Consider the following 17,273-nt stretch of genomic DNA (forward strand, 5'->3'; position numbering starts at 1 on the left):
TTGGAAAACAAAGGACTGTCAGCATTTACTGCTACCTCCTCACTCTGTCCCTTCCTTAAGTGTATGTAACCAAGTGGAGCCAGTCTCATGGAACCAACAGACTTTGGTTGAAGTTCTTGGACACACCTATGGATTGTTGGGTGCAGACTATTATCTACATTGTATCTCAATATTTTGCACATATTTTATTTTTAATTTTTATATCACGTTATCAAGAATCAGGATAGCCCTGGCTGGTTTGATTCAGTGGATAGAGCATTGGCCTGGGGACTGAAAGGTCCTGGGTTCGATTCCGGTCAAGGGCACTTGCCCAGGTTGTGGGCTCGATCCCCAGTCAGGGATGTGCAGGAGGCAGCCAATCAATGATTCTCTCTCTTTATTGATGTTTCTCTCTCTCTCCCTCTCCCTTCCTCTCTGAAATCAATAAAAATATATTTTTAAAAAAAGAATCAGGATAAATAAAAGGTATCTCAAATAAGAGATGAATAAATGTAGGAAAAACTAGGACTGCTTTGTGATGACAGAATGAGGGAAAATTCAAACGGGAGTGGGGTGGGAATTAGAGGAAGGATATATTAGTAAGAAAAACAGGAAAAGTTATAAATGATTCATCATGTGATGTTTGGTTGCGGGGGGTGGGGGGGGAGAGAAGGTTACTATGTATCTTCCATTGGCAGATCCTGTTAGATTTTTTAATCTGTTCTGCAATTAAGTTAATTTACAATATTACAAAGATGTGCTTTTTTTCTGTTGAAACATTTTGGATGTGTTTGGAGCTAGTATTCTGAAAGGCAGAAATGAACAGATACAGATTATTTACTATGACAGTAGCCTTTTAATAAAAAAAAAAACAAACCCGTAGTTTGAGGTCAGAATCTCCTGGGAAAGTACTTTTTTAAAATATATTTTATTGATTTTTTACAGAGAGGAAGGAAGAGGGATAGTCAGAAACATCGATGAGAGAGAAACATTGATCAGCTGCCTCCTGCACGCCTCCTACTGGGGATGTGCTCGCAACCAAGTTACATGCCCTTGACCGGAATCGAACCTGGGACCTTTCAGTCCGCAGGCTGACGCTCTATCCACTGAGCCAAACCGGTTTTGGCGGGAAAGTACTTTTAATGTAATTTAAAATGAAACCCATCCACTTGTCCTGTTCTCTCCTCAGGAATAATTCTGGTTCCATCCCCACCCCAATTCCTCTCTTTATTCTCTGGGTCAGTTCCCAGTTCCCAAACCTGTTGACATGCCCAGGGTCTGTCTGTACATGGTTTTCTTTTGTCTCTTCCTTGAGTGGCCCTGTCAGCTCTCCCCTTTGGGATTCTTGTACCCAAACACCCAGCACCAGTCCTGTTCCCCTGCTGAAGAAAACGTGTAACTCTTCCAAGCCTAATTCCTTCCTTTTGGGACAGGCTTGTTCTTAATTTTCCTTTATGCTTTAGTGTGAATCACTTACCAGAGGGATAGAGGGAAAAGAGGCCAGTGCCCCTGGCTAGTCAGGTATTGCATGTGTTAAAAATTCTTAAGGCACACCGGTTGAAAATCGCTGTTCTACGAACTAACACCTAACACATCCCTTAATCTTCACAACAACTCATGGAGTATCGTTACCCTGGTTTTGCAGACGAAGATACCTAGGTGATGAGAAGTACTTCCACATGGTCACACCGCGTTGGTGGCAGCACTGTGACCTGAATAGAGCTCTGATCTGAGAGCCTGCCTTGCACACACTGTCCCTCGAGTTCTTACGATATCGCCGCGTGCATCCCCTTCTTCTCAATCACCTTTGGAGATAACAGAGTGAGGAGAAGAGAGCACTGAGTGTCCATTGGCATTAGGGCTATAGACAGCAAGCCACACAGAAGGAAAGCAGCATTCCAGTTCTCCCAGCACGAGGGATCAGGTTCGTGCAGTTCTGTGTCAGAAATGGCCCATCGTCCTCTTGAAACATCACACATCAACATTTAACCAAGAGCTTGGTTCAGAATGGGCTCTGAATGAATGTTGGTCCCATCACAAGCACAATCATGGGCTACATTAAAAATGACAGTAGCCAACACAACAATAGCTGTCGGTGTGAATGAATCAAAATTATACCTATTTTTTTGTCATAGTGGCAAAACTGTATTTTTTGGTGTGCCGCAGAATTTTAGTAATTAGTTTATGTGTGCTGTGAGATGAAAAAGCTTGAAATCGCCTGGCATCAGTGTTCAATAAATGTTAGTTTCTTGACTGTAACATGGTTGACATTTTGGGCCAGATAATTTTCTGTTGTAGGGGCTGTCCTGTGCATTGTAGGATGTTTAGCATCCTCCATGGCATGTAGCCAATAGCAACCCTCCAAGTTGTGGCCACCAAAAATGTCCCCAGACATTGCCAAATGTCCCCCTGATGAGAACTACTATAAATATAGTACTTACCAGCTATTATATTACCCTTGCAAATCGCTACCCCTCCTAAAATCTGGCTGGCCTTTGAAAGCTCTGTTCCCATCGGACCCGCTTCTTTTTGTCTTTTGGGGCTTGTTTGAGTTGATTCACTAGCTGGATGTTAAAGTTAGTTCTTCCATTCTGCGTTAGTAACTCAACTTGGTCTCCTTAGAGTCATGGGACCTGCTCCTAGGCAAGCCAGCTGCCCCTGGGAGCCAGCCTACAATACAAGATCATCTTTTGACTCCCCAGCAGAGTGAAGGCAGATTCTTTTTGTGATTCTCCTTTGAAAAGCCTGACCTCCCTCTGAACCCCCACAAAAGCTCCAACTTTTAATCCCACATGAACGACTTAACTTTTTGTTCTTAGCTATGGGGTTTCTTATATCAGCTCTCTTCTCATTCTGTTTTATTTGGCTCCCTGGCCATAAGATGATTTTGTATAATTTAAATTGCTTCAGTTTTATAGAATAATCATGCACTAAATTTACAGTAATAACAGGGTTGCTTTTTCATAATGTCAGTTGTAACCACTGAAAAACAAGTTTATGAACCGTCTTCATTGCTTCCCAGAGGACTCTTTAGAGGCAGTGTGGTACAACGGGTAAAGGTCCTAAAAGCTGACCACCTGGGCTCAGATTCTCTCTCCACCACCTGGAGCAGGCAGCTTCCTCTTTTTATGCTTCTGTTTCTCCTTGGTTTTCTCTCAGGAGGTCGGGCTGTTGTGTGCAGCAACCCGATTAAGGCACACAAAGCACAGACTTGGCTCATAATAAGCTTAGCCACTAAGTATTAAATATTGCTAGGTTGCCCGTTTGATTTAGCTTGAAGGAAAGAGAAACTTTACTGAAGGAGAGGCATGTAGTGTAGCAAACAAGTCCACAGAGGTTTTGGAGTCAGAGAGATTTGGATTTGAATCCTAGCTCTACTGCCTGTTAGCTGGATCCTGGCTTGGGTAGGTGATTTTATCTTTCTACGTTTTTCTGGAATAAGATGGGTGTTCTGACTAGCGGACCATGTTTTGGGTCCCCAGGGATTAGCGTCAGTTCAGAGCTAGTGCCCAGTAACTCTCAGAAGGATTATGAATTTCCCATTTCCCAGTGGATGGTCACCCGTGTGAATGGATGCAGGTCTCTCTTGAGGAAGGTCTGGAGAAAGATTGATGGGATACATTGTGGCCCTGTATAGGGTCACAGTAATCTTATATTTAGTCTAACAGCCTCGGGTCTAACATCCTTTGAATGTTCTTCCATATGTGCTCCTCAGACTCCTGCTGGTAAAAATTGTTGAGATTCTGCAAACTTCCTATATAATAAAAGCCTAATATGCAAATTGTCCCCTCCACCAGGAGTTTGACCGGGGGAAGGGAGGGCCACCCCTGGCCAGAGGCAGTGGTGGGGGTGGCAGGCGGCCGGGAAAAGGGAGTGGCAGCAGGCGGCTGGGCGGAGGGGGGCTTCCCGGCTGGCAGCCCGCAGCTGCTAGGGACCCTACCTGTGTACGAATTTCGGGCCTCTGGTTTTAGTATAAAGGCAGTCTCCTTTCAGAGTAGGCTCTGAACTTCTTTCTAAGTTCTGTTGGGCTCTAACTACTGTTTTGAGGCTGTGAGGGGTGATGGGAGTAGGTAGTGAGGAGACTTGGCATCCCCTTGTGAAACAACTTGAGAGAGTTTATGCAGGCAGAGTTTGGGAGGCTGAGACTCCCGAGAGAGGTGTAGGTTGCTGCTTTCAGTAGGGATGGATGTTCAGCTAAGTGTGGAGTTGGACATTCTTACCCTCATTGTGTTTGCCCAAGTGCCTGCGTCTGTGATTCAGGATCATTTTCCTTCCTAGCCAATGCCCATGTGTTAGCATGAGAGACTTTGGAGGGCTGCATGTTTAATTGGCTCTGAAACACTTAACCATCAAACTCTGGGCTTGGTTCTATTCCTATCAGCTTCGCAGCTATAAGACCAAAAAAATAAATAAAAAATAAAAAATCTAACAGCCGTAGATTTTCCACCCACCTGTTTGGGAATTCATGACTTTCAATTTGCCATCTTTGTGCATATTCTTAAAGACAACCAGAAGCAGCCCAGCCCAGGTCCCAGGCTTTAAAATAGCATTTCCATCATCCACGTGGCCTTCCAGCTCCTTGCCCACCGCCTATATTCCATCCTGTGACACCGAGGGAGGCAATTTGAGTGATGCCATCTCTGTACCCAGTGACTAGTTCTCTAACCTGCCCCCACTCCTTCCACAGGAAAGTGATCAGGGCATTCATCAAACATGCATCCCATTTTTGAGGGTCTGTTTCCTGGGGTCATTCTTGGTCCCAATTACTGCATCAGACACATGACACTCAAAAGTAATAGAAGGAGTTATAGAGTGCTCTAATTTAGACAAATGCTGCTTTTATGGGGTTATAGGGTGACCTAACTCAGACAAATGTGCACCCCAAGCTTAGGAGGGGGCCAGTTACATTTCCATGTTTTCTAACAACAAATTCAACTACATATAAATCCTTCTGAATGCATTTCCAGCAGCAAATCCAACAAAATAGGTTTTATGTGTGTTTTTTTATTTTTTTGGCTGTTTTTATTTTTTGTTGTTGCTAATCCTCAGCCGATGATATTTTTGCATTGATTTTTAGAGAGAGTGGAGGAGAGGGGGAGAGACAGAGAGAGAGAAACATCGATTGGTTGCCTCCTGCATGGGGCCTGACTGGGTGAGCCTGCAACTGAGGTGCATGCCCTTGACTGGAATCAAACCTGGGACCCTTCAGTCTGTGGGCTGACGCTCTGTCTACTGAGCCTCTAACTGGCTAGGGCCAAAGTAGGTTTTGAGTGATCTTAAAGGAGGCCCCCTTCTAATCAGTTAAAGTTCACTATACCTGAATACTCAATGCCTGCAGATAGATACTTGCAATCATTACTTGAAGGTAATTTATTTATAATGATCAGATCTGTCAGAGTGACTTCCTGAAATTAATTGCGGAGAGAGGCTGGCAGACTAACCCTATAAAAGGTATTATTTCATGTCAGTGGTGAGTATGGGCTGCTGTGTGTAGCAAAGGTGATATCAGTGTGACATCTTGAGTCTTTTGTCCATAGGTGGAATGATAATCCTATCTAATAAAAGAGTAATATGCAAATTGACCATACCTCTGCTACACCCACAAGCCACGCCCACCAGCCAATCAGGAGCGAGTATGCAAATTAACCCAACCAAGATGGCTGTGGCCATGGAGCTACAGCAAGCAGGAGGCTTGGGTTTCCCTGGCAATGGAGGAAGCCAAGCTTCCCTCCCGCCCTGGCCCGCCCAGGCCTACACTCCTCAAGGCTACAAAGTTTCAATTATAGAAGATAAATAAATCCCAACAAAAATGGCTGCCGCCACGGAGTGAGCAGGAGGCTTGGTTCCGCTCCAGGCTACAAAGTTTCAATTGTAGAAGATAAGTAAATCCCAGATACCAGGGCCTGCACTTGGGTCGCCGGGGGGCATGGCCGGCCTGCAAACCACCACAGGCCCCTTGCCCAGGCCGCCCCACGCCCCAAGGGGACCCCCACCCTGATCCGGGACACCCTTCAGGGCAAACCAGCTGGCCCCCACCCATGCACCAGGCCTCTATCCTATCTAATAAAAGTAGTATGCAAATTGACCATCACTCTAACACACAAGATGGCTGCCCCCATGTGGACACAAGATGGCTGTGACAAGATGGCCAGCAGAGGAGGGCAGTTGGGAGGGACCAGGTCTGCAAGGGAGGGCAGTTGTGGGCGATCAAGCCTGCCGGGGAGGGCAGTTAGGGGTGACCAGGCCGGCAGAGGAGGGAAGTTGGGGGCGACCGGGACTGCAGGGAAGGGCAGTTGGGGGGGACCCAGGCCTGCAGGGGAGGGTAGTTAGGGGGAATCAGGCTGGCAGGGAAGCAGTTAGGCATCAATCAGGCTATCAGGGGAGTGGTTAGGGGCAATCAGGCTGGCAGGCAGAAGCAGTTAGGGGCAATCAGGAAGGCAAGCAGGCAAGCAGTTGGGAGCCAGCAGTCCTGGATTGTGAGAGGGATCCCAGATTGGAGAGGGTGCAGGCTGGGCTGAGGGACACCCCCCCACACACACACCCCACCCCCCGTGCACGAATTTCGTGCACCGGGCCTCTAGTATTAATTGTGTTTTTTCCTGAATTAAGATCTATTGTAACATCTCTGATCAGGGGTCCAGTGCATCAGAATGAGCCACAGTTGTCAGGTCTCTGGAGCCAAATAGCCGGGGTTCAAATACTGGATAGGCGAGTTATTTAACCTTCGGTTGTGTCTCAGTTGCCTCATTTATAAAATGGGCATAAATGGTTACCTACTAAATAGGATCCCAATCTGAAGCAAGCTCCACCTGTTTGATCTGATGCAAAAAGTCTGAAAACCATACCTGGAAAAACACTGCTTTGAATCCATCAAACTAGGGATCTTTTAGGTGAGAGGTAGCCCTTAGTCCATGTGAACTGTGGTATAGAAGCTCCAAGAATTTCTTAGCAGTAAGGAAGGTGGCCGGGATGCAAATGTTTAATTGTGGTTTATCTCTTGAAATGGACATAACAGAAATTAAATCTCATAACCTGGACTGAGAATTACAATCAAAAGTAAATGAATGTTATTTTAAAAATTGTTTTGCTAATCAGTTTTGTGTGTTGTTTTTTTCTGTTGGTTAAGGTTGCATGATGGAATTTGAACATTACCTCGAGCGGTTTTATGTTTCGGAGTAGCTGATTGTGTTTGTCCTCTGCTGACCATTGCTTCGGACTCATTTTCTGGTGTCCTTTTGAGGCCATAAACCCAAAGGGATTATACCATGGACTACAAGGAAAGCTGCCCAAGTGTAAGCATCCCCAGCTCTGATGAACACAGAGAGAAAAAGAAGAGGTTCACTGTAAGTATGCAGGGTAAAGCATATGGGAAAAAATGGAATATAGAGAGTATTGCCACTTCTGCTTTTGTTCTTCCTTAACCTAGAATGTCCTCTCCCTAAGTCCACAAATCCAGATTTTACATATCTTCCCAATGCTGTATTCTATTACAGTACCCAGGGAAGACTTTTTCAGTGCAGATTTTTGCCTGTTTACCTAACCCTTGGAGAAACTTATGACACTTTCTGACAGATCCTCTTACTAGGAAGTGTGCATGCCTGTGGATATAATTTTATGTGCACTGTTGGGGGGTTAATGGACCCAGAAGTCATTGGTCCTATATTAAGAACCACTATCTTGAAATTTCCATAGTTTCTCAAAATTTCCATAGGATCTTTTTTTTTTTCATAATATCTTTCTTATGACATTTATTATTTTCTACCTCAATTTTAAAAATATGTAATCCAGTCATTTATCTCTTTTTTTATCATAGAGGCAAAGCCCATTTCTAATTTTACTGTTTACCACCGTAGGATCTACTATAGGGCTTTATAAAGAATAAACAGCCCTAACCAGTTTGGCTCGATGGATAGAGCGTCAGCCTGTGGACTGAAGGGTCCTAGGTTCGATTCTGGTCAAGGGCACATGCCTGGGTTGCAGGCTCAATCCCCAGTAAGGGGCATGCAGGAGGCAGCCAGTCAATGATTCTCTCTCATCATTGATATTTCAGTTTCCCTCTCCCTCTCCCTTCCTCTCTGAAATCAATAAAAATATATATAAAAAAAGAATAAACACAGTGAATATTTGTTGAATAAGTGACTATTATTGGAGGTCACTTTTCTAATTAGTGTAATGAAACATATAATACTGTATTTAGTTCTGTTAGTTCTGTTAGTATTTACAGAGATTTATTATCCTCCTCCCCCTGGAAAAAAAAAATAGTCATTTATCTTATCTCCAACTGATCTGGTCTTCCTTATAAACCCTACCCACTGAGTGGTCTGGAGGGATTCATTTAACCCAATTTTGTTTGAGCTAAAATTTAAGCAGTTATTTTAAGTAAAATGCCCAGGCTGTCTCCATTCTGCTCATTCTCTTACTGAACACACACTTCTCCACCTTGGTATCATGGTTTATGGGATGAGTAGGGTCCCTTTCACTGTGTTTGTTGAGTTGATGACTGCCTCAAGGTATTGGTAGCCTGGTGAAGGCTCTTGCATTGTTGTCATCCTTCTAGATCTTTGCCATTCTAAGTGTGGAGTGACTTGTTTGGTAAACATCCGGCTATGCTTGACTTGACTCAGCCCTAGGCATTTCGGTGGCATCCATTGCTGGCATCTGTAGTTGATGAACTGACTTGTCTGTTCTTCGGTTGGGTTGGCCAGGTCGTGGGACTCACTGCTTCTCCTTGGCTCTCAAAGGCTATAGAGCCCACTGAGGCTCTGGCATGCCCTTTGCCTGCTCCTGAATCAAGTGATCTGCCCCAGCCTCTGACCAGGGGGTCACCCGGCCCTGCTAAAGATGCCCTATGACAAGCGACTTTCAACTCAGCCCATTTCACATGGGAGTGGAGGAAAGCTGAGGAGTTAAACTCTTTGACCACTTCACTCTGCCTTCTTAAATAAGTGGGGCTGAGACCCAGACCCCCCCCCCCCAATGGTGGTTTTCTCTCAAAATCCCAGATAAGGAGCTAGAAACAGCCCCTCTACCCTTTCTGCTCCCTCCCTTAACACCTCCACACTCTGCACCAAAGCCCAGAACTTAGATACTATAATGTGTGTCTGACCATTTGCTCCCCCTCAGTCTCTGTGTTGTAGTAATATCTTAACAAGCAGAGTACATTTATTCCACATTTGTATAAGCAAAATTTAGAAGTAACACATTGATGGTAAACAAGAGGTCAGTGTACCTTAGATGAAATAGTGAAATGTGTGCAAGTTTTCCTTCCTTTCCCATCCTTACTTTTACCTTTAGGCCATTCTCTCCTTCAAGGGCATAACCTCTTGCCGAGTTTGAGGAAAGTTCATACTTAGCAAATATTGTCAGTAGGTTATCTCAGGTATCCTCCTATTTTTCATGGTCGAGGTAATTCTCATATGTTTTTTATATAGCTCTACACTATGAAGCTTCTAACAGAATTGCATCCTAGGATGTCTTGACTTAAACCAAGTCTAAATTAGACTTTCATTTATCCACTCAACAAATTGTCATTGTATTTCTTTGTTATGCCAAACAGTGTTCTAGGCACTGGGGTACAGCAGGTAGCAAGAATGACACAGCCCTTGTTCTCAAGGAACTTACATTCTATGGTGGGGCAAGACAGACATTAAGGAAATATTTTTAAAATTCAATTAGATCATTTCATATTGTAATAGATATTATACTGCTTTCTGTGAAATCTTGTGATTTTTTTGTAAATTAAAGTATTTTTTAAAATTTGAAGTTTTTGTTGTCTATTGATTTTTTAAATTAAAACTTAATCAATAAACCCTTGTAAATAAATCCTACTGCTAATTAATAATTCACAGGGCTTTATCTCAGCTCCTGTAAATATATTTGTAGCAGAACTGCTTCAGCTTGGAACCCAGGCTTGGGTTCTAGTTTGGCTGTACTTGGGTAGTGATGGGAAGCTGCCTTACAACACCAGGAATTGGCACAAGTAATTCAAGAAGTTTGAAATTGGAGAGACCTAAGTTTCCGATCCTTTTGTAGCAGTCCTGCACCAGGCCTATTCAATCCTGAATGATGTATGAAGTAAATATGTAGTGTAGTCTTAGAAGCGTGCCTCACCTTCCCTGGCACCTTGACCAGGTTCTTGACCCTCTACTTCTGCACACTCTGCATGTGAGCAGTGTCATCTTACATCCAATAGCTTCCTCTAAGACAGCATGACACCTTCTTGGTTAGGACCAGAAGAGCCATATCACCGCCCTATGGCTCCTGTAGGGTGCTCTTTTCTGTCAATCTGGATCATTCGGTCTAACCTTGCCAAGGCATTAGGGGTGAGTTAATTAAATGTTTGACTAAATACAGCAGGCTAATTTTTAAGTTGGTAATTTTGTATGGCCTGCAAATGATGTTATAAATATCCAAATGGCCGTTGGCAGAAAAAAGGTTCCCCACCCCTGGTCTAGATGGTTCATCACTTAGGTGTCTGATACTAGTGACTGTTTCACTTTCCAGGTGAATACTTAACTCCTCCCACTGTTGGACTGATAGTGTGATTATATCTTAAATGATACTATAGAATTCGTACAGTATAATCACATACATCAGGGAGTTCCTTTCCTCACAGTATCATCTAACTATGAACTTGTGAGTATAACTTACCAGTCTTTCATAGGAAAGGATAGTTTATATATGTTTACCCATCTTCCAAAACTAACCTGGTTTACTTTAACTTGTCTAACAGAATGTGGGCAATTGTATTATAAACCCCAAAGCAAATCATATCTCTTTCCCCTAGTCTTATAGTGTAAAATGATGAGATTGGTAACACAAGCCATATATCAGTGAGTCTTTTCTCATAAACCTGGATTCTTGATTTTTTTCTCTTTAGAAATGATATAATATTTTTGGGGTCCCAAACAGTTTTCCTTACATTGGTATATTAAATTATAATTTGAGAGTATCTATGGGATGAATTATGAGAGTTGATTCTATAATTTAACTGTTGATGATTTGATACTGATTCTGACGCACGGTGGGCGTTAGAAGATTTAGATCTTAGTCTCACAAGTCTATGTACTTGGGCAAATTGCTTAACTTTTTTTGGCCATCATTTACTCATATGTATAGTGGGGGCATAATATTTGGTCTGCTTACTTCATAGGGTTGTTGACTATGATTATATGCAGTTATGTATATATGAAAATATTAAGGTAATAGGAGGAAGTCTGAGGATAAATTCTTAGTTTGAAAACTACCATGTAAAAGATGACCTGGGAGAAGGAGAGCTGAGAATTGAGTATTTTCCATGTGCCAGGCATCACTTTTGAAAATACTTTATAGTTTCAGGGTAGTGGTACTGCTGGAGAAGAATAGAGAATATCTTCAGTTGAATCTATAATGTCTTATTCTTGGCAGGAAAATCTGAAACAAGAAAGGCAAAATAGAATTCATTTAAATAATGAGTATACAGTATTCACTGTGTTACTCTTTGAAAATTACAGGTCTATTACATAGCATTTTAAAAATAAAAGGTCACCTTTCAACAAGATAAAATAAGATTTCAATTGGTATGTTTGTATCTTGGAGAATCATATATAAACATTTATGTATAATATTTTCATGAGTATGAAAACATTCACATATTTAAATAGTTAATGTTTTTTTGCAATCAAATATTATGTTATTTTTTTTCACAGGTTTATAAAGTTCTAGTCTCAGTGGGCAGGAGTGAGTGGTTTGTCTTCAGAAGATATGCAGAATTTGATAAGCTTTACAATACTGTAAGTAATGGTCAGTTTATGAGGTTTTTATTTAAAACAAAACACCTGAGAAAACTCAAAAATAAGAGCGATTTTACTTGAGTGATTAAATAATATTCAGATATATCAGAGAAGCGGAAAAGAGTAAGAGATTCTTCAAAAGCATTCTAACTTTGGAATTCTTATACAAAAGGATGGAGAGGGGACCGTTGACAAGTTTCAAATAAAGTATTGAAAGTATGAAAACCAGATGTACAACTTAAAATATATTTTAATGTTATAGAATATTAGAAATATTTACATCTACCTCTCTAATAATTGCTAATCATCATGGTATATCTGGTTAAATTTATTGTGTTTTCTTTTGTTACTTAGTTTTTCTTTAATGAATATGCAACTGAAACTTACTGTATATAGTTTTAAATATTGCTTAGTCAATATTTAACATATTAATTAAGGCAGTCATTTTTTTACTCAAAGTGAAGTCACATTTTTGAAACAAACTAATAGTAAGAGTTTGTATATGAGAATATCTTCTGTAATTTTTTTTCAGTGATTTAAAAAAATAGTTTATATTAGAGGCTGGGTGAGGGTTGAATTGCTAGCTCTATTTGAAATTCTTGGATACCATTATGTACATGACTAGCATTTTTTTTTTTTTTATGATTGTACAAATCTGCGCCTATCAGGATAGCTGGGTTATACTCAGGTAAAAATAGCATGATGGTAACAACACCCATGCACACTTGCACAGAGGGTTTATATGAACTCAGATGAGACCAGATTTTGTTCAGTGATCTACTAATAGACAATTTGAGATTTTTTTATGTATTTTGCTTAAAAGATCATATAGGCCAGATTTACCTTCTAAACATGTCTCCTTTTGTAGAACTGTGGGGGATGTCATCCAAAAACCGACCAGTAAGGAGTCTGCATGAGTTCAAAGCTTAGCATCCTTGGGATGGTTTCCTTTTAAGTATCTGGTGATTAATTAGGTGGAGTGGTAATATTTGAGTATCTTTAAGGGTAAACATAAAGTAGGAATGTTTCTTTTGGGCATTTCCCCACCATGATCATGTCTTTCTCTTTTTCCATCAAACATCCCCTTTCAAGTATTTTTGTAGACAATTTTCTTAACATGTAGTTGAGTTTTTATTATCCATCTTCCTCATTTTTCCTGTATTTCTCTTTTTTTGTTCTGTTTTTTTCTTCTTCTTGTTTCCTCGTTTTCTGTGTCTGTTTTTCTCATTTTATATAACCCCTTTCAATTCTGCCTCCTGGGGTGAGGGGCAAAGACAAAAACAGGGGAATGGTATTAGTTGTGTTCTTTCAAATTATAGGAGTGAATTTAAACTAAGCCGGATTTCCCTAAGTTTGGAAATACAAATTATTATGCTTCTTTTACAATAAAAGACAAAAATATAATTTCCAATCTCCAAGCATTTTAATTATCGGTTAAATGTGCTTTTATGACTGTTTACATTTTTAAACTTTCTGTAGAAATTGCTGAATACCTACAGAGGTAGAACGACTAGTACAAACACAGAAAATAATATAATGTACCATCCAGCTTCAACAATTAAATGGCCATTCTTGTTTCATCTCTGGCCCGAGCCAGCCCACTGTAATCCTGAAGCAAATTTCATTCATCATATCATTTCATCTGTAAATATTTTAGAATCTTCTCTAAAAAAGATAAAGGTCCTTAGAAACACACACACATAATATTGTCACATCTAAAACTAAATTAATGATGATGTCTTACCATCAAATAATCACCCAGTATTTATGTGACTGGTTGATAGGTCTATTAAGTGTCTTTTAATCTTCCACCTCTCTTATCTTTCCTTTACAGCTTTTTGTGGAAAAAGCAGTGTCATTTGTCTACAGACTTTTCAGTCTGGATTTTCCTGATAGCATGCCAGTGGTGTAGAGTGATTAATACATTCTTCTGTTCTTTCTATTTCCTGTCAGTTGGTAGTTAGATACATAGTTTCTGTGTGTGGGAGAGGGGGGAGGAAGGACTCTTACCTGAAGGTTATAATAAAAATAAGCATTAACCCTTATTTATGACTTTACTGCTACAAACTTAAGTTCTTCAGGGCCTAGTTGTTCCTTCTCTGGGGATAAACAAAATCTGATAAATGTTTTAGAATAGCAGTAGGGGGAAGGCTGAAGTAGAGAATGTTAAAAGCAAAATTCATCAGCTTTCTTAGAAAACAATTGTCAATCTGTTCATATAGAGAGAACACAAAGATCACATCTTCCCCTGAGGTAGTAAATGGTGAGTTATATGTATTCAAAATTTATATACTAGATTCTAGTCTAAGCACTTAACATAAATGATTTCCTTTAAGCCTTACAACAAGTCTGTAAGGTAAGTGCTAATATTATCCCTATTTTACAGGCAATAACACTGAGGTACAGAGATGTTAAGTAACTTATCAAGGTCTTAGATCTGCATAGTGTTCTGTTGGCACAAATTAAGATGATTAGACAGTCTATGGTATTTTACTGGTATAACTTAATATTGTACATTTGACCATGATATAGTTAAAAGTATGTCTTACAGTGGACTTTCTTGCAAATAGATTGTATTTTATTTTGGTGCATACATAACTAGAAGACTTATAAAATTAAGTTCATGTAATGTTACTTTTTAAAATTCTAGTTAAAGAAACAATTTCCCACTATGGCTCTGAAGATTCCTGCCAAGCGAATATTTGGTGATAATTTTGATCCCGGTAAGCAGTAATTTCATAGACCCAGACATAAGTGATAGTTGAAGTTTGAAGACATAGTTAACTCATTCATTGTACTGTATATAAATACGAAAGCTTACAAAGCTAATTGATCTCAGGCTCTATGAAAATAATGTCTCAGGAAGGTACTTACTGTGCACCAAGCATTGTTTTAAACACGTCACATGTTGTAATTCATTGAATCCTCACAACAACACTTGAGTTGGGTATTATTATTATCATCACTGTTTTATAGATAAGGAAACTGAAGCATAGTTAGGGTCACAGACATCTAGTAAATGTCAATTTTGGAAGTTAAATTTAAGGAGTCTGGCTTCAGATAAATTTTTTTTGTCATGAAGGATTATTTGGGGTACTTGGCTAACCATGAAGGACGTTCTTTGTTACATCGAGAAGCATTTATTGAAAGTATACTCTGTACCAGCACCCTACAAGCCTCTGAATGGGATACTAAAAAATGTCCTATTGCTCACCCTTGGGGAGTGTAATGCCACAAAGGATCTCAGGAATCTGGAGCCCATATGTCTGAAGCCCCAAGCCTGGAGCTTTTCACTAAAATCCGAGAAATCAATCCAGGTCACAAGTGGCTACTTACAGAGACAGAGTCTACTTTTCTACCAGGCATCCTATCAGAAAAGTCATCTATCTGCGTGGTAGGTGAATCCTGACAAACCAGAGAGCCCTCCCTCCACACCATCTTACTTCCTCAATTAATTTGCTGTAACCCTGTAACCCATTAGACCTGTGGTTCCCTACATGTCTGCTCTCTTAGTCAAATTGCTCTCTACTAAATAGCTCTCGTTGCTTATCTTTACTGCACTTTTCCCCATTCTTCCCCTCCCAAACCTCTTCATTGCACTGTGTGGAATTCTGCCCATGATGAGCAACCTTCTCTTTATCCTTCATCTTTTTCATATTACTCTCACATTCCTGCTTTAGTTAAAACTTAGTTTTCCCCCTGAGGCTGCGGGATGACCCCTGGTAACCCTCGCAACTGGAAGCTCTTTATTTTTTTTACACTGTATGAAACTCAGGATTGGTGAGGATTCTCACTTCCCCTAGGACAGTGGTCGGCAAACTCATTAGTCAACAGAGCCAAATATCAATAGTACAACGATTGAAATTTCTTTTGAGAGCCAAATTTTTTAAACTTAAACTTCTTCTAACGCCACTTCTTCAAAATAGACTTGCCCAGGCCGTGATATTTTGTGGAAGAGCCACACTCGGGGCCAAAGACCTGCATGTGGCTCGTGAGCCGCGGTTTGCCGACCACTGCTCTAGTATATGTAAAATTTTTATTCGCATTTGTAACTACATCATTCACAGGAAACTAGAGGCTAAGCCACTCTCCCAAGCCTCACAGCTAATATGTGGAGAATTACTCATCCAGATTTGTTTGTCTCTCTTATTCCCTTATTCTATACTCTCTGCTTAAAGCCTGGTACCTTTAGAAACAAAATTCATAAACTGTGCTTTTTCTTTTAAAATTACTTGTTTGGAACATTACAAAACTCTGACCCTGTTTCCTGATCTGAAAGGTGTGCGTTAGGGATAAAGGATCTCTGTGGTCCCTTCGGGCTCTAAGTATCCTTTGATCGTGAATATAACCAGGTCACTCTGACCATCAGTAATGGTGTTAGGACAAAAAGCCCCAAGGTCTCCTTCAGTCAAAATTTGATTTATTTTACCCCCCGTCCCACAGTGTTGGGAGATTGTCTCCTTTTGGATGATTTTTCTAGAAGCACTAAAATGACAAAGAAATCTTTATAGGTCAATTTAATACTTATTCTGGAGACTAAAGCTTTCATTTTATTATCTAAGCACTATGTTCTTTTGGACCTTTAATTGAAAACTCTTTTGAATAACAACAGATACATTCACAAAAATTCTTTTTTTTATAATTTAAGTTAAATTTATTTTTAATAGAATATTGTTAAATTTTATTTAAAGTACATTGTATTGTACTCAATAGTATAAGAAAAAATACAGTAAAATTCTAAGTATGTTTCACATAAATTTTTAATTGGAGAGATTTTTAAAAATATATTATCTCCAACTATAATTCCTTTTTTTTTTTGTAATCCTCATCCAAGGATATGATTTTAGAGCAAGAGGAAAAGAGAGAAAGAAACATGGATGTGAGAGAGAAACATCAACAGGTTGCCTCACATACACACCTCTACCAGGGGTTGAACCCGCAACCTTTTGGTGCATGGGACAACGCTCCAACCAACTGAGACACCTAGCCAGGGCTTCAACTATAATTGTTTTTATTTTTATTTTTATTGTTTCTATTTATTACTCTCTATACCCTTAATCTGAAGCCTGGATTCCCTAGGCCAGTGGTCGGCAAACTCATTAGTCAACAGAGCCAAATATCAACAGTGCAATGATTGAAATTTCTTTTGAGAGCCAAATTTTTTAAACTTAAACTTGTTCTAACGCCACTTCTTCAAAATAGACTCGCCCAGGCCGTGGTATTTTGTGGAAGAGCCACACTCAAGGGGCCAAAGAGCCGCATGTGGCTCGCGAGCCACAGCTTGCCGACCACAGCCCTAGGCCATTGTTATCATCGCTCTCCCATCTACTAGGACTGGAGATAGAGTAGTAGTAGCCTTCTTCCTTTCTTCTAGAACATTCACCTTCTATCCCCTATAAAATGCCCCCAGCTTTTTTAAAAACTCAGAATTGCCCCTAAATTCTGGCTACTACTGATCTTCTTTTTTTATTACTGACTTCTTTTGTCTTCTTTAGGGCTTCATTACTGTTTGAAGTCAGTAAT

At 40.3% G+C, this 17,273-nt stretch overlaps 1 protein-coding gene across 2 annotated transcripts in view; it reads left to right on the forward strand.

The window, feature by feature from the left end:
- The window catches only part of LOC308236719 (serine/threonine-protein kinase Sgk3), a 126,587-nt gene that overhangs the window by 61,384 nt on the left and 47,930 nt on the right, over nucleotides 1-17,273 (forward strand). For both annotated transcript variants that reach the window (XM_080646667.1, XM_080646668.1), the window contains exons 2-4: nucleotides 7,106-7,322; nucleotides 11,667-11,750; nucleotides 14,401-14,473. In XM_080646667.1, the coding sequence (XP_080502793.1) occupies nucleotides 7,245-7,322; nucleotides 11,667-11,750; nucleotides 14,401-14,473 (235 nt within the window). In that variant the 5' untranslated portion in view covers nucleotides 7,106-7,244. The remainder of the gene's footprint in view (nucleotides 1-7,105; nucleotides 7,323-11,666; nucleotides 11,751-14,400; nucleotides 14,474-17,273) is intronic.

The sequence above is a fragment of the Plecotus auritus genome (genome assembly GCF_963455305.1).
Source record: "Plecotus auritus genome assembly, chromosome: 11".
Taxonomy (NCBI): Eukaryota; Metazoa; Chordata; class Mammalia; order Chiroptera; family Vespertilionidae; genus Plecotus; species Plecotus auritus.